Raw genomic sequence first — 21,205 nt, forward strand, 5'->3', positions numbered from 1 at the left:
CCCCGCCGTGGCGCGGGCTCCCCCTGGCGGCCGAAGCAGGCGGGCCCCGGGCGCTCCTGAGGCGGCGCCGCTCATTGGCGGCGGGCCGCGCGCCGTGATGGTGTCAGCGCGCGGCGCCGCGGCGCAGAGAGGCCTGGTCATGCGCCGTGTGGCCCGGCCATGTCGCGCCTCCCGCAGCAGGGGCTTGTCCTGGCGGCCCGGGGCTGGCGCGGCGCCGCAGGTCAGACACCCCTCCTTCCCCACACCCCGACACCGCCCGCGGCTCCGCTAGCGACACCCGGCTATCGCCGCTTATAGCTCCGCTTTCGATTCTCGGGTCGCGGGAAAGCGGCTCTCCCCGGCGGCGCAGTGGCTGCCCCGGTCAGGGCTGAATGCTAGGGAAGAACAGGCAGTAACTTGAATAATAAAGCGACGGTAGAAAGCTCCTCGCCGCCTTCAAGGTGTTGCTTTATTTAATGCCCGCTGTGTCGTCTCGTTGCGAGCTGCCCTGTTTGTCTGCCGTGTATGTGGAGGGAAACAGTAGAAACACCAATTTTAAAATAGACTGCACAAGAAACTGCAGTTACATTTCACCGCCCGGGTCTGCAGTCAAGCATCACGTAGTGAACGCTTCATGTTGTGACTCTTAGTTGTCAGCCATAAATGATGCTCAATTAAAGGCTAATCGTACTGGCTCTCACAGCAAATCCATGTACGTACGTTTTGCTGTAAGCCTCGGACTCAGCTACCTGAAAGGCAGGTGTTTTGCTTGTGTTATCCTTGCTTATGCTGGTGAAGATGTAATAATATTTGTTTAAAGGATAGCAGCACAAATTACTTTTCTAGTAGGCAGGTGGTAAGTAACATACAGAGCAACCACTCTAAATAGATGTTTACCTTCTGACTACCCTCTCCTCCCTACGTGTCTGGATGATTTGTATTCAGGCACAAGCACTTCTTCAGTTGCAAAAGGCTGTGACAGAGAATTGTAAACTTTCTGACAATTCATTTTTAGTTTTAGATTTTGTCTTGTCGTGCCCATTCGCAGCTCACAGATGTATACTTGTAGTATTCTTTAAAACTCACCTGCTTTGTGTGTGGGTTTGGAAGTGGGATACAGTAATTATTCAGTTTGGCTAATGCTGCTGTCATGGAAGGTCAAGACATAAACAGGGACTCACGGGTGTCCTCCACACAGGAAAATTCCTGTATAAACCTGTGTTGTTTGGTGGTTTCTTTTCAACATTAGTAATAAAAAACAGAACTGGAAAGGCCTTGAAAACTGTATAATTTTTCCAAATGAGAGAAATTTTTTGAAGACATAGTCAAGAAGAGACAATATACAGGTGTGGTGCTTGGAGCCCTTCGGTGTTTGAAGGAAGCAAGGGAGGGAGAGTGCTGAGTACCTCCTGATTGTCAGTTGTATGAATTGGGATGTGCAGACCAACAGAGCTTCCTGGGTTTTGTTGCTGAATTGTCAGGTTTAGTATATGTTTGTTTCTTTCTGTTATGAATATGTTTGTTTTTATCTGTTCCACAAGTATTTGATTGTCAGTTGAGTTGTGTGCACATTGTTTCATAAACTTGTGATGCACGGCAAATGGAGACCTTATGGAGGGATATTTATGTCATATAAGTGAAGAAATGCTGCTAAGGGTCTGATGACTAGACCACAGTTCTGCAGTTTCCTAGCTGGAAAGATCTGGGCTTTTTTTTTACCTTGACATAGTGCGTTTCTTTTCCTCTAGTTTGCAAATCATGTGCTCTCCGAAGATTTTCCATCCAGCCTGCCCAGCAGAAGAAGATTCCAAACCGGTATTTGGGCCAGCCCAGCCCCTTCACACACCCACATCTGCTCAAACCAGGTGAGGTTTGGGCCCTACATGAACTAGTCATTGATATTTTCTTGTCTTTGTTTTTCTGAGTATATTGATTTTCTGCATCATAGAGTTGTTTGTGGTTTCAGCTGTTTATGACTTCCTTCATTAGCCAGTAATTACATTTAGTAGCTAATTTCCTTGTCTAAGATGATACTGATTCCAAAAATAGGCTTCACATTTGATGGCTTTCATAGCTTCTTTCTTTTTTCTCATGATGTACTCAGGGTTGTTTACTTGGGTGCTGCAGATCTTTTGTGGCAGTGGCTCGTTGTCCTGCAAATAAATATGTTTTTTATTAAGAGGGAGTCTTTTGTGCAAGCTGAGCTGTCAGAATAGTTCATATCCCATATCTTGTGAGTCACAAAACAAAGGTGCAGTTCAGCAAAGGTGAACAGGGAGGGACATTGATAGATGGACACCACTTATCTAAAGAATTTGCCCTGTTCAGAGGAGTATTCAATATGAGGCAAAGGAGAAAAAGAAACTTGTGTCTTTGAAGTAGTGATAGAGGCTGAAGTTGTGCATTTTTTTGAGATTCATGAAAATGAGTGTGTAGGCATAAGATGACCACAGATAATCTAAAAAAAAAAAAAAACCAAAACAAAAAACAAAAACAAAAAAATGCAGCAAAAATATATTCAAGAATATGTCCAGGAAAACACTGTGTTCTTCCATAGGTGTGTATAAAGGAAGAACAGATGAATATATGTGTGTGTATCTATATATAAACACATATACACACTTCTGTATTTAATTGTAGAATAATTCAGGTCAGAAGGAACCTCACACAGTTAACAGGTTCCCCCAGTGCTCAAAGCTGGCCTAACTTCAGTGTTAGATCAGGTTGCTTAGGGCACTCATTGACAGCTCACAATAAACAAGGCTGACTCCTTAAAGTGCAGCCGAAGCACTGGAAGTGAATTCTAGTTATCCAAGGTATTTTTCCATTTAATAAAGCAGAGGTGGTTTCTTTAAAATAATATGACATTGTTTTATTGCAACCATTGTTTTATAAAGCAAATGCCTTTAATACAAAGAGAATTTCCAGGCCTCACAATTGGAAGACAGCTGGGATTCCCATGTTTCACCCCATTGCAGCTTCTGAAATTCACTGGACTGTGGCAGTTAAAAAGCTGACTGGAATGTGGTGGAATACAGGAAATTTGCATTATAGCATTGTGGAATTGTGAGGCCAGATTGCATTAAAACAGTTTCTGTGTTCTCTGTCATTTCTACATTTATAGAGTAAAACAAATGTGGTGGGATTTTTTTGGGTTTTTTTGGTTCTTTTTAAAGACTTCTACATCTAATAGGCATTGAGGATATAATTGAAAAGGTGTAAAAATTAATGCAAATAGGACTTCCCCCTCCCACTGCACTCATGCAAGAATTGACTGGCAATATAAGTCAAATGTAAATTTTTGTTCTAGAATTGTCACTGTGTAACACATGAAAGAGGAAGAAAAGATTATGAAAGTGGAAAGTTAACAAATGGTATCAAAATTCAGTTAATCTTAAAGCAGGGTATTAGCCAAAGTATTGATTAAGGCTCTTATATTAATTTAGATCATAATTAGGGAGTCTCACAATTTTAAAAATACATACTTCAGCTGTTGCTGGTTGTCCTTTGAACTTCAGTCCTGTTTTGGTGAGTATCTTGATTGCTGTACTTCATGTCTTTAGGGACTGGAGCAGTTGAAAGAGTACCTCCATCTGAAAGATCATTTGCTTAGTGTTATTAGAAATACAGTATTCAACTTTAGAAAAATCTGAATTGTTAAATATTGAGAAAAGCTACATATGTCCTGGAGAAGATCCCTTCCCTTAACAGGAGTCTGATAGCAGCCTGCAGTCTGTGTTTTGTTTCTGCCTGGAATCTTGAGACTGGTTAGACTCTGCAATCTCAGTTGCTTCTGCGTCATCTCCCAGAATCTCTGACACTCAATTTGCCCCTTGTGGTTTAGAAATAGTCACTTTATGAGTTGACTTAGTGTGTATTTGGACAAACATTCTAGCTTTATCTGAGAAAATTAATGCGCAACCTCAGGAAGCAAACTTCTGTTCAATGTCCATGCTGTAAAACCCATCAGTTTTTAGCAGTCAAAGTTCAGTTTGCCTTGCCCCATCCCCTTGGTTTTTTTACACGTTCTCTGCAAACATTTGGATGTTTGTCTAAATCTACCAGGTTTTGTGATTTCAACCTTTGCACAGAAATATGTAACATAGCATCCAATTGGTTAAAACCAATGTCTGTCTTTGCATGATGGAGAAGCAGCCTTCTGAATCAAGATGTGCTGTAGGGATGGAAGGTGAAGAGTAGCAAGGGAAAAGCTTGTGAGGGATGACAAAGGAGCCATGCACATGTAAGGCATCAGGGAGTAGGCAGGAATTGAGCATGTGATGAGTAAAATACCCTTAGTGCCTTGAATTTCTCCATCTGATTTGTTTTGTGTTCACAGGAGAGGTAACGCCAGGATTGTCACAGGTGGAATACGCTCTTCGCCGGCACAAACTGATGGTGTTGATCCAGAAGGAAGCCCAAGGCTGGGAAAGTTTGGACCACACAGTGATTCTGCTGTCCAACCCTACATACTATATGAGCAATGACATCCCCTATATTTTCCACCAGGACACTAATTTCCTGTACCTCTGTGGGTTTCAGGAGCCTGACAGCATCCTTGTGCTGCAGAGCATTCCTGGCAAAGCGCTGCCGTCTCACAAATCCATACTTTTTGTGCCCCGGAGAGATCCAAATCGAGAGCTGTGGGATGGGCCCAGATCAGGCCCAGATGGGGCAATTGCTCTCACAGGAGTAGATGAAGCTTACACCATTGAGGAGTTCAGGCACTTGGTGGCCAAGCTGAAAGGTAACAAAAAATAGAGAGGGAATGAGATGAGATGTGGTCTGTAGATGGTACAGGTTTGGGAGGAGGTCTGTGACATCACTTTGAGACTAAAATGAACTTGGAGAGGGGCAGGGAGTATGGTTGTGGCAAAGGCAGTTGGAAGTTCATGTTAGCTCTTTGAGAGCCACCAATGCATATGTAGTTTTGAAAATTTCTGACTTTCTTGTGTATCCGTGTGAATGCCAGTCTGAGTATCTGTGAAATATTAAGGAACAGGGTGAGCAAGACCATGTTACTGATTTAGTCATATCTGTTTGCTGACAGAGCCAGAACCAGATGACATATAGGAAAGTTGAAGGCTTTTTATTCATAATAGGCTTGGAAAACGATCCACACAGGGAGCTTGTTAGTACACTCTCATTTAGCTAGATGATGACGTGCCCCTGAAATACAAACATTGCTGTGCTTTAGAAATATTCTTCTGCATCTCACATCACCATGTAGCCTCAATACTTATAATCTAGGGGGAACTTAAATGCATTATATAATGAAGTCGAAGAAGGCTCATGACAGTATAAGGTCAAGTGTGACTTTGGAGGGATCACACAACTAGAGGGAGTGAATTCTGGAGTATTAAATACTAACTTGGAATCAGTTATTTTGTTTCAAAAAAGAATGTCTTGAAAATAGGTAAGTCACAGGGCAAAGGATGATCAAAGAAAGCAGGAAATGTGTGTGAGATACATGCTGAACAAACCTGCTCAGCTTGAAGGCAAGGTATGAGATGTGTATGTCTCATGGACAGGCTGAATGGGAGAACGATTCAGAAGGTGCACTGTAATGTGATGACCGCTTAGCTTACCCAAGTGCAGTTTTGACAGTGAACTCTGAATGGATCTCAGCCAGATGCATCTATTCAGTGATGGTTGTAATCCCCATTATTTGCCCAGAAGTGGGGATTTGTCAAATCAATATGCTATGAATTGGTAATCTTCCAAACTTAGAAGACATTGCTGATATTCTGTGACAATGCAAGTGTCTATAGCCTGTCAATGTAGATTCAGAGAAAATTACTTTTCTCATATACAGCCACAGATCTTATTTAAGGGAATGAGTTAGTTTAAGATGGGGAGGGACATTTCTGCATTTATTTTAGTCTGTGTCAACTTTTGTTTTGTTTGCTAGGTGAGTCAAACATGGTTTGGTATGACTTGAGAAAACCAGTGCATGCAGAGCTGCACTCTGACTACATGCAGTCCCTGGCTGAGGTAAAAGCTCGGAGCAAAAACCGCATCCAGGGCGTTCGACATCTCGTGCAAAACCTTCGGCTGATCAAATCCCCTGCCGAGATTGAGAGGATGAAGATAGCTGGCCGGGTGACAGCAGAGGTAATGGGGTTGTGTGCTCTCCTAATGAACCAGTGCATTGCCTTCATGAGGTGACATGAGTTTGAAGGAGAGCTTTGGTCTAATCTGTTACTGAACTGCTCTGTCTCAGCCACTGGCTGGCCTTGGCTCCCTCTGCAGAACAAGGAGAAATAGGAAGACTGCTTAGACTACCAGATTCTCTCAATTAGCATAACTCCAGTGAAGAAAAGCCAGCAGCTGTTAGACTTTGTTTGAAAGCAAAGGCTAGCCTTTTCACTGTCTTCCCAGCTTACTCTCTGCTTTCCAAAATAATTTTCTTTCCCATCTATAATGTTTATTTTGAGAAAATAGGGTTTTTATGAAGATGTTTCCTATGTATGTTTCTGCATTCCCCCTTCACCCTCAAGTACCTTTCGAACTCATTGGCCACTTTTAAACAAATCCGGCAGATACCTCAAATGCAGTTACATTTTCGTAAATGTTATTAAAATAGATAGCCAAGTAGACAAGAGAGGCACAGATTGTCCTTCTCTGAAGGAAAAGCTGCATAAGGCAATCCTATTATACCTGAGGGAATCCATAAGTGAGACAACTTTGAAAATGCCAAAACCATGGGATCATCCTGAATCATCTAATTTTTATTTTTTTTTTTTTTTCCCAAAAACTAGAGTCAGTCATCCCTTAAGTACAGTTTCACAAGGCACAGGGTATAGACAGGGTATAGAACTTAACCGGTTCTAGTCTTGACAGCACTTTCACCAAAAATGTTGATGAAACCCACTGATTCTGGGCCAGCTGATTTTGGGCCTTCCTCAAGAGACAACAGGTGGAAAAAAAAAACCAGTTCATTCTCCTTTGCTAACTGAAAGTCCCTTCATTTTCACAGGCTTTCACAGAGACAATATTTGCCAGTAAATCCCCTGTGGATGAAGCCTTTCTGTCTGCAAAGGTGAGTACTTCATAGGTGGAAGTGAGATAAGAAAGAGGGCTGGACGTTGGTTATCCTTCCAGGAAACCAGAAATGTCAGATGTCTATCACATGTCTCCCATTGTAGCACATTTATTCACCCAGCTCTTGGGGTTCCTTGGACATGCAGAAGAGTCAGTGTGAGGAATTCTTCAGCTGTATTTCCTGTACCCTTATTTAAGGAGTGTAGCATTTGTCTAAGTTTCTCTCTATTGATGACTATTTGTACTATATAGAAATGTAAAACCTGCTAAACAATTGTAGGTAGAGTTATTACCTTATTCTATAGAACAGGTCTGTTGTACAAAATTTAAGTAGTTATAACACCTGTTTGTAAAACCTGCTTCTCTTGCCTCTAACCTCTTACTACATCAGATTACCACAACCATCTTGAAGCAGTTTAGATGCCTCTCAGTTACAAAATAAGGACTGATTGGCCTGCACATTTGGTAAGGAGATTTGTAAGGAATTGCAGTGAGACGCCTGGAGAAACATCAGCAAGATTTGGCCCTCTGTTATGAAATGGATGGGCCTGTGCTGACATAGCACTGGAAGTAGTGAGTTGAAAAAACTACTTTAATTATAGTGTATTTAACAGTTCAGTTTTTCAGTCCAGACCAGGATTGTAAAACCTGTGCTCCATGTTGGCATCCTGGAGTGTTCCACACATGATTTCGGTACCCATAGAAAAGACATGCTATTAATATGTTGAGGGTCTTTATAGGTGTAAATTTATTCATTTCCATGCTTTCATCAGCTTCATCATTCAAGAAAGGTAAAGATCTTGAGGCTTAAGGTGCTTTTGTCTTCTATCCCCTCAGACATCAAGGTAGTGCATGCTTTCAAACCTTCTTAGTTCAACAGTCATGAAAAATAGATACTGCTGTAAATATGCTGGTACTTTGCAATTTTAAAAGACAGAAACAAACCATGACTGTTGTCATGCTGACATATAGGATCTTTGAAAATTTGCAGAGTCATATGGCAGATAAGAGCATTATTTTATATAAGAACAAATCCTCGCCTGGATATGTGACAATGTAATGAATGTTTGAGACAGTATTGAACAGCTTGTACCAGAAAGAGCTTCCTGGAAACCTGGTAAAGGCTTGGAAAACCCTTGAAAAAGTGGATGGTTCTGTATTTTTTTTCCTCCAGAGTTCCTGCAAAATATTTAAGACTGCTTTCATTTAGTCAACTCACTTCCCAGTTTCACTTTGTATTGTACAAATTAAGAAAACAGTTGTAGGACAAGAATTTTTATGGTTCTAGGGCAGTTAATGACCTGAATCAGCACTAATGGTTTTCTCTTCTCTGTATTGTTACTCCAGTTTGAATTTGAGTGCCGGGCTCGTGGTGCTGACATATTGGCATACCCCCCTGTTGTTGCTGGTGGCAACAGATCAAACACTTTGCACTATGTGAAGAATAATCAGCTCATCAAGGTAACCCCTGTGCTGTCCAGTAACTTGAAATCCAGTGCTGTGACACAAATATACGTTCCCTAGCTGCTGCTTGTTTTGACTGAACAGATCAAAGCACTTAAATACATATTTTTTAAGTGAGCAAGGGAAAAGAATCCTGCCCTGGTTAATTTTACTGTCAGTGGCAGATTCAGCTTGTCCTTCTTTCCTCTCAGTTCTTGCTGCAGTATTTTCTGAACAGTGCAAGGACTTGCAAACAAGGTTGCAGATAATTTACTGAATATGTCTGCTCTCACAGCAGCTTGCAGTGCTGAGGGCCTCGCGAAAAAAGGGGAGCCACTATCGCAGGCAGAGCAAAGGCACCGGAGGGAATCTTCTGCTGTCACTTGCATTCCTTGGCCTTGCTTTGCAGTATAAGGGCAAAGTGCATTCCTGCTCTGGTGAAGCTAAAACATATTTTGGTTCCATGTAGCCCAGCAGAGCAGGGAAGGGGAACAAGTAGGGAGCAGATCAGCATTAAATGTCAAGAGGTGGAAGAGTAATGTGTTTTGTCTTATTTTGAAGATTCCCACTGAACTGAACTCTCTCCAGCTTTCCTGACAATAGGTCTTTAGATTCAGATAAGTATTTTCAGGGGCAGTATGTCCTCACTGCTCTGCTCACTATTTACTTTCCAGAGGAGCATATTTTTCCTCTGTCTTAAGGCAGAATGAAACTTTCCCACTAGCATTGTCTTTTCTTGAAACTGGCACACTAGCAGACCTTGAAATGATCTGCAGAGACAAATGTACAAAAGATATGACAGGCTGCTTTTGGCAGGAAGAAGCCTCCTTTGTTGTTCTGTCATCCAAGGTCAGGCGCGCTGCTGTAACTCCAGTTGCTTCTGTTAAAGTTGTTCAGTTAAATGACTGTCACTTGTTTTTTTCCAAAACTATTAAGTAGAAGGCTAAACCCATAAACTTGACTCTTCCTTTGTGTGCTGCTTCCTACAGATCTTGTTTCCAAATAGGCTAACAAAGTGTCTAATTTGGGAGGTATCTGAATGTTTCATTCAGTTTTTTACTTAGAGGGATCTGCTTTAAAGAAAGGACAAGCACAGCATAAGGCATTTACTGGATAATCAAACCACAAGCTGAATTCCCTTAGTCAATAAATTGTTACTTAGCTTATTTAATTGCTTGGAAGATAGCTGTAATTTCAAATTTGCCTTAAAGAATTCAACCAGCTATTCTGGAAAAGTTAAAAAGTACAATTTAAATGGATAGTTAATGGCCTGTCTATTCAGAGGGACAGTGAGATCTACTCACTGCTGGCTTATCTGCTGCGTGTCTGTTTGTGTCCCTTAACTGTACACAATGATAGCAGCTAGTGCTGGAAGTAGCACTAGCAGTGAAATTCTGCTGCTTTATTCTTTCACTTAACATGCTGCAATTATGGCTTGCCATTCCACATCATGTCTGCTGGCACAGTCATGGATCTGTGGAATGAATCTCTACATGTCGTGTAAATCTATAGAGAATTTAATCCAAACTTTTTGATCATCTTACTGCTCTATTTGTTGGTAGCCCCTTTAAGGAGGGAAAGCAAGACAGTAGTTTTGTTCCTGGCTCTTTGTCTTTCTTCTGAGTGACTTTTTGGGAGATGTGTAGTCATTGATATGGAACAGTTTTGCTGAAGTGGAGATTCACATCTCCAAAATTTTTTTCTTCATCACCAGATAGATCCGGAAAGATACGTTAAAACAGCCAAGAAAGTCCTAGAAGAGAAAGGGAAGGTTGTACAAGCTATTCACCAGTGCATTTACAGCAGTGATTACAGCAACTGTCCGATTTTGTGATACAAAGTGGTTTTACTGGGCCCTCATATCCTATGATAAGGGTAAATTTGTAGCTGTTAGTGATCCTGAGGGTAGCTCAGAAATCCTATGCTTTTGTTGCAAGCCCCCTCTGTTTGAGTCACTATAGCTGAGAACTTCTAGTGAAAGGAATAATAGGCATAATTTGCTGGAGGAAGTGATCCAGGTGTGAATAGGACTTATGTCTCAGGGAGCAGAATAGTTCAAAGCAAATGCCTTTTTTTACTCCAAAATCTTCATCTTAAAAGTTCAGGTGGTAGATTAGCATAACAGTCAGAGACTACCTTGCAGAGACACAATCCAACTGGAATAGCCCATTTATAAACAATAGTACCTGAGGTATTACTCTGCAAAAGGAATTCACATTTCTGCAGCTGCATTGTGAAAACAGAATCATAATCTCCCTTCCTGCTCTCAGACAGAAAAATCAGTTAATAGCTGGACTGACCCACAGAGAATTCTTTCCTGTTATTCTCTAGGATGGTGAACTGGTCTTGCTAGATGGTGGATGTGAATTTTCCTGCTATGTGAGTGACATCACACGTACCTGGCCTGTTAATGGAAGGTATGCTGCAATAAGATTTTTAGAAGAATTTTGATAAATTATTACATAATTGATGATTGAATGTGTGTTTAATCATAGTTTTACCATGTCCCATTCTGTGGTGCTTCAGAGTAATCAAATTATACAAAGTAATCGTTCAGCTCTATTCCCCACTGCCTCATTAATTACTGCATGAATATGTGTGATTATTGCTATTTTCAGCTATTACAGCATGCTTAAAGTGCACAGATGGCTTTCATACATCTGACTTCAGTTGTGTGTAAGAAAACAGGAGTTTCAGTTGATGTGTACATAGCTCTGCTGGTTGTCAATTTGCTGGTGTGGCCTTTTGTACAAGGAGACAGTTGCTTTGCTTTCTGGTTTTCCCTTGTGCCATCCTTGAACTGAGTCTGTCCCCAGAATAGGTTCTGGGGATAGAACCTCTTTTCTTTTGGAAACAGAGATTTAGTTGTGAGATATTCCTTTACTCAATGGCCTTCAGGTTCACCAAACCCCAAGCAGAACTGTATCAAGCTGTCCTGGATATCCAGAAGTCCTGCTTGAGCCTCTGCTCCCCTGGCATGAGTCTGGAAAATATCTACAGCCTCATGCTGAGCCTTATTGGACAGAAACTGAAAGACTTGGGTGTCCTGAAAAGCAGCATCACCGACAGCCATTTTTTCAAGGTACCTCAAGTTTTTTACTCTACTTTACTCCCGTTTACTCTAGTTTACTCCTATTAATCCTGATTAATCCTTGGGTAGTTTTAGGGCTTTAATTTGGGTTACAAATGCGGTTTCAGGATATCTCATCTAATTGCTGCTACACAGTGCTGTAATTCATGTTGTGGGCTGGTCTCAGCACAGGAATGAATTTCTCTGAGACAGGGCTAAACTCCAAGATGTGATTTAACCATTTGGTACACAATTTGATCTGAAGTAATCCCCAGTCTTACATGCACATAGTGTGAATATTTGTTCCTTGGCTCTTGCTGTTTCACTCTGCAGATCCATTCCCATTGCTCTGCACTACTTCCCAGTGCAGAAACAGCTTTAGAGCATAGTCTGAAGGGAACTACAGGCACATGGGCACTAACACAAGATTCTGGGTCTAGGGCTGGCCGCAGGCAGTTATTCGTACTTTTGTGGTCTGTTTTACATCACAAAAATCTGCATTGCCACCAGAAGGTGCAGCCTATTCTCAGTCATTCCACCTGCTGCCTCTTCTGCACCATTTTGTGTCAGTACTGGTATTCACAGAGCTACCTGCTGAACAAGACCGGGAAACTGGTCTGCCTTAGAGCAGAACCTGCAGGTAAATAGGATTGGTTTGCAGTTAGAGAAGTTTATCCGGTCACTCGCAGTGCAGGGCAGTGCAGAGCACGGCTGCCGATGCCAATAGTGCCAAGATGGCGGAAGCAGGTGAGGGCGCCGCGGCTTTGGCAGCCGGACAGGTTCCTGCCGGATTCAGCGGTGCGCGGTGCCGGTGCCATGGCAGCCCCGCTGCCGCCGGCCGAGCGAGCTGTCGTGCCCGATTCCTCCGGCAGGGGGAAGCACAGCCAGACGGGAGCAGCGCCGCCGGCTCAGTCCCTTGGGGATGAGGAGCGTAGGCTAGGGAGGAGTTCTCCCCGATTCCTGTTTTGGAGGGAGGGAGATTAGGATGGTGCGGTGGGAGGCGGTGTCCGTGCCTTGTAGAGGTGGATTGAAATCATGTTCTCGCTACTGAATGAAATCGGCACAGCATTCGCTCTGCTGTGCATAGGAGACAACTTTCACAGCCTAGAGCAGCTGTACCCGCTGCTGTCAGTTGTGAAAATCGGCTGATGGGAGTCGTGCAGGGCTTGGATGTTTAAGGGTTGGGGCAGCAAAGCTCAGCGATTTGCAAATTGACATCTTGCCTGATGTGCTGAGATGGTGATGGGTTTGGGCTGTTCTTTTTAGTGCAGGGGAAAGACAATCTGCAATGTACTCATAATAGGCACCCGGTACTGGCGGGTTTTAAGGGCCATCCAGTTCTAGTCAATGGAAGGCAGGCCCTGGTGACCTAGGCATGGCAGTAAGACTGCTAGTTAAGCACATAACTATTCTGCCTCTTTTCGCTATCTTTTGTGTTGGAACAAGTTGGGCTGTGTTTAACTGCCTCTGTGACACTTGTTCTGTCTTCTCATAGGCTGTTCGAAAGTACTGCCCTCATCACGTGGGCCATTACTTGGGCATGGATGTTCACGATACCCCGGATATATCCCGATCGCTCCCGTTCCAGCCAGGCATGGTGATAACCATTGAACCAGGTAAAAGCACTCAATGGTGGACAAAAACATGCTAAAGACATGAGGACAAAAACTTTTACTGAGGGTAACAGTATTGATTTTCAATAATTAGCTGGTCCTGCACACCAAAGCATTCACATTCTTTCTATAGCTGGAAACTATAGCAGTATTGGAAAGCCTTAAGTTATTCCCCTCCCAAAGTCATTACAGTATTAGGAAACTGTATTTCCTTCCCAAACATAGCCAAGGTAACACGTAGTGGGAGTAAACTCATGAAGCAGAATAGTGTAGAGCTCAGGCTGTGCAGCATAGGTGAACTGCAGTGCAGAAATCAGGGTCAATTCACTTGTGCTGCGTTCTGTCTTCCTGCCACTGAACTTCTACCAGTCACTGGTATTGTCTCAAGCATTGCAGTCAGCAATTACAGGGATTCACAGCTGAGCTTTGCAAATTACGCATACTGTGAGAAATCTTTCTATCTCCTTGTCACTAGATTTAGAGCTGTCAGCTGGAAACTTATATTTTGCTTGCCTCTTCTCTCTCTCTATTCAGAACATTTTTAAAATCATTGTGAATGTAACACTGAGAGCAAGAAGTGTGAAAAGGCCGGGTGTAGCTATGGAAGTTTTTATTAATGTGCTGATATCTGTAGGCACAGAGGGACACTTCCCTTCCTTTGCCCACCAACAGCCATGAGTGAGAGGAAAGAGAGTAAGTTGCCATATTAAAAATTCTCAGGATCATACACATTATGTTGCTGAAAGTCCAACCCTGTTCTCCTGGTGGTGCAGTAAGGGAAAGGTGGTGTCCTGGAGTGTTGTGTGTTTTAATTCCATTTCTTCTTTCAGGCATTTATATCCCTGAGGATGATGTGAGTGCTCCAGAGAGGTTTCGTGGCATTGGTGTGCGCATTGAGGATGATGTTGTGATAACAGAGGATGCACCTCTCGTCTTGTCTGCCGACTGTCCCAAGGATATCTACCACATTGAGCAGATCTGTGGCCGCAGCTCATGATGCCCCTTCTCTGCCTCTTTCATCCTCCTTGGGAGATGCAGCCCTGCAGGGATGCAGATCCCTTCGCTGGCTGTAGTTGTCAAGTGATGGAAGGCATGGACAGTTGATGGCTATTTCCAAGATTGGGACTGGGCAGTGGAATGCAAAAGGCTTGGGTACTGAGGGATGCAAGAACAAAGCAACCTTTTCTGTGCTCAATTTTCTTCTGATTTGTGCTGATGTTAAACTGTTGTATGATGTGGGAGTGGATTAATCCCTCTGCTGTGTATATCCGTGTGTTTTGGGACACTTGGCAGGGGTTGAATTTTGTCAGCGCCACCAGATGCATAGGTACAACAGCTGAGACCAAGGCCCCCTTTTTTTTCCCCCTTAGCAGCAGTTTCACAACAGTCAGATTTTCAAAATGAGGCTTTTATAAATGCTGGTTTGGGATAAGAAAGTGTCAGCTTGAATTTTATAGAACCATGTAAGGAGATAGCCTGGTAATCAGGAAGGCGGGTTTGTTGGAGAGGTGGTTGTATCTGAAGCCAATGGAGAATTCTTTTAGTATTTTAAGGATAAAGCTGTGTTTAGGCTTGTTCAAGCATAGGCAAAATAGGCCTGCAGCAGGGAAAAACACCTTGTCTTTCAGCTTATTTTGGAGTGTTTCATAATTTCAAAAAGTACAAATAGGGCTCAGAAGATTAGACATACCTATTCTTGCTGTCTTCCACATTCCCTTCCTTTTGTCCCAAAAGTCCATTCGTTTTTCCTGCTCTGAGTTCCTTTCTAATGCAGGAAGCAGGGCCATGTTGATGATGCTGGACTCCACTGGCGAGCTGTTGGTTGTCACCCAGATGGGAGGTGTCCAGTTCTGGGACAGTCACAGCACCTGTCTGGCTTGTGCTTGCTTTGTGCTCTAAGTGCCAGCAGCTTCAGCAGTGTGGTTTTAAGGAGTCTGTCCTATGGCAAGTCTTCACATGGCTTTTATATGGAATTAATTGGAATTAAAAGTAATTCTTCTTTTCTGAACTCCGAGGGTGTGATAAGAGCTGACTTTTAGGTTTTTCCAAGTGCTCTGACAATATTTTTGAAGCAGCTGCAAATGTTACTGGGACTAGGCTGGGTGAGGAGTAAAGAGAAGAGTTTTCTACCCTGAACATCAGCCTACCACCCAGGCCATTGTATGCCATAGTAAATACACTTACTAGAGGCAAGCACAGCATCTGTGTATTTACTGAAAATATTTAGACAATCAGCTATTTAACATGTCTGAAAAATGCCTCTCATCAGAGCATCTCCTGTTATTTACACTTGCTGTTGCATCACCTTACTTCCTTTCTTATGGTAGCTTTCAGTGGTCTTCATTTGTTACTCTAAATTTTCTTTCTCTTCTCTTCCTAGACTGTCTATTTTTGACCCACTATGTCACTGCTTCCTAATCCATTTTACTTTCTTATCAACGTCACTGCCTCTTCCTCGGTTTGGCCTAATTCCCCACAGTGAATGTAGCCACAGGCATGTGGGAAAGGTGCTCAGGGTTCTGGAGTTTGACCTCTGGTTCTGTTGCTGTGTAATCTCTAGCAAAATCTGCACTTGTTTTTTCCCCCCTCCTTGTTTTTTTCTATGTTTCACTTAGTGAAGGCCAAGTGGGCAGTGTCTTGCATTTCTCATTGCATTTAACATGAGCTGGGTGCATGCACTGGAGTTGGAATTTTGGCACCTGAAAGGCAGCCAAGGCATGCCATAATTTTATTTTCTAAATATGACCAAAATAAATGCTTTTATGGGGTTTAGTGTATCAAGTTTCACCTATTTAAGGGAATCTGCTAATCTCTGATGGCAGTGCTTGTTAAATACTCCTTTGTTGCAGTGATAGCTACAGCCTAAAATGTTAGAAGGGAGGCTTCCTAAGTATGAACACAGACCTGATGAATACTTTTGATGTTGTTCTGATCTGTAATATATTTGTTCCAAATACACCTGTTAGAGCCACATCAACTGGGCCAAATCTTGGGGATTTTGGAACTATGTAAGCAGTTTAAAATAACATTAATCTGAGAGATACATGTGTGGGCTGATCTGCACATCTGCCCATACATCTAACAGAGTTAATAATGGTACTTACTGTAAATAAGCCTTTAAAATGCATATATACAAATTATTTTTAAAATAAAACAATTTGTAAGAAGTAATTTCTTAGGCCATCAAGTTGTGTGCTGTTGAATAGATATATGCACCTCCAAACACAGCATTGTTTTTGAGGGAGATTTATAAATTGTGTGTGACCTGTTTTGGACTTGAAATAACATTGTCAAATGTTATTTCACATGCTAATTCCTACTTCTCTCAGGAAAATCCTGCAACTTGTAAACACCAATAGATCTTAGGAATGCTGCAGATGAATGTTTCTGTTAGTAATGAAGTGTTTGTGACTCTGCTGAGTGGAAAGTAATGGATCTGCTAGGGCTGCTGACTGTGTCTGATTCAGGCCATGCATATTCTGTAATTTTTCCACTGTGTTCAGCCATTTTTTCAGCATGGTTTGAATGCTGGTTTGAATCTCTTGTTCCATGTAAAGGGTGCATTTCACAGAAGGTATTAAATCTGCATCCTATGAACCTAAATTTTGGAAGGCTGTTTCTCACTTGTTGCAGAGACAAATAATCTGTGACCTACACACATGCTGCAGTGTCCCTTGCAAACAACCAAATCCTTTAACATTTTACACGACCTTCATCAAGAAACCCTGAAGAGCTTGGTTCTCTGGCTGCCGGCACGGCACATACCCGTGGTGTATCTCCCCTGTCGCTGATCCCTTCCTGCCGGACTGCTTCTGCCACAGAAGAGATTCCTCCCTCCAGCCACTTGGGTGCAGGAGCAGCTCTCAGTGGTGGCACAAGTTGACAGCTGCTTGATGAGGGCGTTGGTGGGATCATGGGGAGTGAAAGAGAAATTGAGGTACAAACAAGTTCACATGGGAAGAGATTTTATTCATGTGGCACAGGTCTTAAGGACATCAGAGTATGAGAGAAAACGAGAGCCAACCATCCCTGTGGAGAAGCTGCTTTGTTTTCAGAGGAACTCTGAGAGGCTTTTGGCTTTCCCACTTCACCTTCTGCCAGGGGACTGTTTTGACTTGCAGAGAACTAGTAAAGTCCTGTTGTTAAATACGGTCTGAGCAGAGGTACCAATTTGCAGATTTGCTTCTGTCATTGAAGTGGAACAAAATTTGTCATTTAACAAAATTTGGCATTCTACCTCTATGTGGAAAAATACAGTATGTCTTTCCTAAAATTGCATTAATTATTTTGCAAAGGAACACAGTGTAGGAAGTAGCAAACTGAGGTAGCTCAGTAAAGAGAATGGACTTGGAGAGTTTTGGGACTGTACAATGCAATAAGAGAAGAATCAGGAGAAGGTTGTGATTTGCAGCGGCAGGGATGTGTGCCAGGGGGATGGGAGAGCAAGGAGAGAACAACAGAGCATAAACTGGCTATTCAGTATGTTGTCAGAATGGTGCAATAGCTCCAGAAAACTAGTTATGCTGTTTCATAACCCTGATTGATTTGTCCTACTCAGTAGGGAGGAACAAAAGAGTCAAGATTGTATTGATGAACTTCGTCTTAACAGTTAGTTTAATTATTTCTTTTAAAAATCAATAGAATTATCATACAAGAAAGTTTTATGCAGTTTCAGGTTATTGATTATGTGTCATATTTCAAATAATGCGAAGGGAAAAATGTATGTTTCTAGGCAAAATCTTCATTTTTATGGAGGGAGCGAGGCTGAGGTTACATGCTCTTATGCTATCCAAATTGCTGCTGTGGAAATTGAGTAATTACTCCCAGGAGAATTACCATAAGGTCAAAAGAGTTAGGGCTAAACTTAGAAAAGAAATCTGTATGAGATAAATGACAAAAATGTTTTAATTGTGATATTTAATACTTTATGTAATTGGATAACAAAACTCTGCACTGACATAAATTGATGGTTTTAAATTTCTTTTAAACTGAGTTGTCCAGAAGCCTGTACAGCCATCTCTTTATTAGTATGCAGATCTAAAGTGCATTTAAGTTTATAATTCTGACATCATTACAGCACATCTGTTAAATATACTCCCTACATGTGTTCACAGCCTCCACTTGATTAAAAATCATCCTTTGGACACTGTCACAGTGCTGGCTCTAGGATTGGGTCTATAAAATCCACTGTATTTAAGAGATACATCGATAAATTACATTTTAAAGCAGTATCTATAATTGAAATGGACAGTGAGGCACCATGGGCTCAATAACACTCAATTTCAGCTCCTTTCTCCTCAGGTCCTTTCTCCTTCTCAGTTTGTCTTGCTGCCTTAACTGCCTGGCAGCTCTGAGCCTTCTGTAGCAGCAGGTGGAGCAGTGAACCCCTGTTTTCCCAGGACAGCTTATGCCTCAGCCTACCTGGTTGTTTCTCTGAACCACCACGCAATATTTGGCTAACCAAAACCAGGCTTTTTGGACCACGAGCAGAAAGGAACAAGGAAGACTTTTCAGCTCCTCCACGTGTATGTTACCTTCACTTGCTGACTCATAGTATATGTATCTTTTTAACAACCATGACAGAGTTATCCATTAACAATGGCAAAGGAAAAAAAAAACAAATCCTGTCTGGGTAAGCTTAACAATGAGATTTTTGAACAAGGAAAAAGTTAACAAGCAAGCTGGTTCTAGACCCAGAAGTGAGAATGTCTACTATAGGCTTCAGTATGTTCCTTCCTGAGAACTCTCAGCCTGTGGTCCAACTAGGAGTTGTTGGCATTCCAGTGAAAACTTTTAGAAATGCAGTTCTTTCCAGGGAAATAACTCACTGCATTTTTTTGGTGAGTAACCAGGCCAATATGAACAATATTTCATGAAAGGGAGAGAGACTCAGCTTCTTTTTATTCCCAGCAGCGCAAGGCTTCTGCCTCTGTGTGCCTTTGGGATATTAATGCAAAATGGGATTGGCCACTGATCCAAGTTAAGATTACATTATCTGACTCTTGTACCAGGAAATAGTTAGCAGATGTCAGGTAATGTCTTATAATGTGAATATTTTACTCAGGTAGTGCTTTAAGTTTGGGGATAATATACTGTGTTCTTTCAGTCTCTGTGCACAGAGAATGTAACACACAACATCCGTTTTCCCTATAGGAGCTACAAGCAGCTCCTCTGTAATTAATAGTGTTACATCAACGTCATGAGCACCCAGCAAATTATTAGAGTCATTCAGAGAAAGCGCAGCTGCTAATGGCACAGCAAGGGGTTGGGTTTGAGCTTTCTGTACAGGCTTTGTTCCAGGCTGCAAAACCTAATGTTCCTGGTACAACCTATGAACACCCTTCCCTACCACCTCTTGGTAGAATGACCATTTCTATTGGGTGGCCTCTGCAAAGTTTCTGGTGGTGTTTCTGTGCTGTTGTCCTAATGTGTTATCAGGATCTGCTTAACAATTTTAGCATTGCTTCTTGGATAGACAAAGTTTGATACAGCATCAGGAGAGTTCTGCTGTGGAGCCAGGTCTGGCTGGCTCCTCACAAGCTGTGCCCTTGGTCCAGCAGCCCAGTTGCTCTTGTCTCCATGTCCTCAGCAGGACAGAGAGGCATGGCCCTACTGACAGCTCAGGAATGTCCTCACATCCCCATGCAGCTGCTCCTGTCACAGAGGCCTTAATCTCCAAATGTCTTTCTAACTCCTCCCCTTCTGGATGTGCAGAGGTACCAGTCTGGAGCCAAAAGCTGTAGCCTCTGGTGTGCTTGTACTGACCAATTGTCAGACTCCATATGGTGCCACTGATGCTCCTGTGATGCATTGCAGTATCTGGTATGTATATTGCTTCCTAATTTATGCTTTATCCTCTTCTTTTTTTCCAGAAGATGAGCTATTTAACAGCTACATGGGTGTTACTGTGGTGACTGTAACCAAGCAAAACCATGCAGTTTGTACTGAGATAGTTCTGCATTTGTGGACTTGGAGATGATTAAGAAATTTTTAAGGGCTTCCCTGCAGAACAGAGGTTTCTTATGAACTTTCAGTTACCATGAAGTAGAAAGGTATCATTCATCTTCAAATGCACAGATGTATTAGTATCTATACACAAACAACACATATTGGGTAAATTAATGTTCTGACTTCTAGCTAGCTAGAGATTTAAGAGATGTTTTCTCAAACCATAATTAAGATTGTTTAGATATTTGACTCTTAATTTCTTGTGCTTTGTTTGGATTTCTTATTACATGTAATTTTACCCTAGAAGTTCCAAGGTTTATAATTCTTGGGATTTGAATAAATATATTCTCTCTCTAATGGATTTACTGTAAGTCACTGCCACATAGCCTTACCTTTGCTTCATTCTTCAGGGTTTTTTTTCACTTTTATAATACAATTTCCCTGCAGTATGAGGCTTTTTTGGGAGACAGCATTCTGTGATTCTCACCTGAGGAGCGCATTTGCAAAAAAGGTGAAAATGTGCTATCTGAAAGATGCGATTATTACTCTTGAAGCTTAAAACTGTGTGAGTTTTAAACCCAAATGTACCATTCTAACTTAGGTTTTTAGGGATATAAAATTGAACAAGTATAGCAATTAATGGAAATTAGGACTGTAGTAAAAATTTAAATTCCTAATAAACTGATAATTGTAAATTAATCTCAGCAATTAGACATAAAAGCTATTTTCCTCTAGTGTGCAACTCTTCAAAATTTTACTAAACTTTAATAATAAATTACAAGAGTGATAAACTGTCTAAGCTCATTTGAGACAAGAATTGCACCAAATGCCACATTTCTGAAGGACTCAATTTTTAAATTATTCATAAGCTAATAGAGGACTGAGTTGAAATCTTCCACAATATTGGCTATATTTTGTTAATAGAGTCACTGAATGAAAAGGTAGGACTGAGATCTTTGATCAAATAGTTTGAGCACCTTTCTATTACAGCAACTACATTTCATCTCTTCATGCAGTGCATCTCTTAATTTTAGAGCCTGGTAGTTTGTATGTGACAGCAACAAACCCCACAGTAAGGCATCAAGCCTTGATCAGAAGGCTTGTGGAG

At 41.8% G+C, this 21,205-nt stretch overlaps 1 protein-coding gene and 1 long non-coding RNA gene across 2 annotated transcripts; one reads left to right on the top strand and one right to left on the bottom strand.

Moving 5' to 3' along the window:
* Positions 1 to 113: 113 nt before the first annotated feature.
* LOC131591910 (xaa-Pro aminopeptidase 3-like) lies at positions 114 to 16,752 on the top strand. The gene is made up of 10 exons (XM_058863028.1): positions 114 to 220; positions 1,728 to 1,844; positions 4,319 to 4,726; positions 5,891 to 6,093; positions 6,959 to 7,021; positions 8,371 to 8,484; positions 10,798 to 10,883; positions 11,365 to 11,548; positions 13,032 to 13,152; positions 13,980 to 16,752. The coding sequence occupies exons 1-10, from the start codon at positions 160 to 162 to the stop codon at positions 14,144 to 14,146; spliced, it is 1,524 nt and encodes a 507-aa protein (XP_058719011.1). The 5' UTR covers positions 114 to 159; the 3' UTR covers positions 14,147 to 16,752.
* LOC131591911 (uncharacterized) lies at positions 1,875 to 3,777 on the bottom strand. The gene is made up of 3 exons (XR_009280483.1): positions 3,658 to 3,777; positions 3,465 to 3,572; positions 1,875 to 2,132 (listed from the first exon to the last, which is right to left on the bottom strand). It is a non-coding gene; the product is annotated as an uncharacterized LOC131591911 (long non-coding RNA).
* Positions 16,753 to 21,205: the final 4,453 nt, after the last annotated feature.

The sequence above is a fragment of the Poecile atricapillus genome, chromosome W (assembly GCF_030490865.1).
Source record: "Poecile atricapillus isolate bPoeAtr1 chromosome W, bPoeAtr1.hap1, whole genome shotgun sequence".
Lineage (NCBI taxonomy): Eukaryota > Metazoa > Chordata > Aves > Passeriformes > Paridae > Poecile > Poecile atricapillus.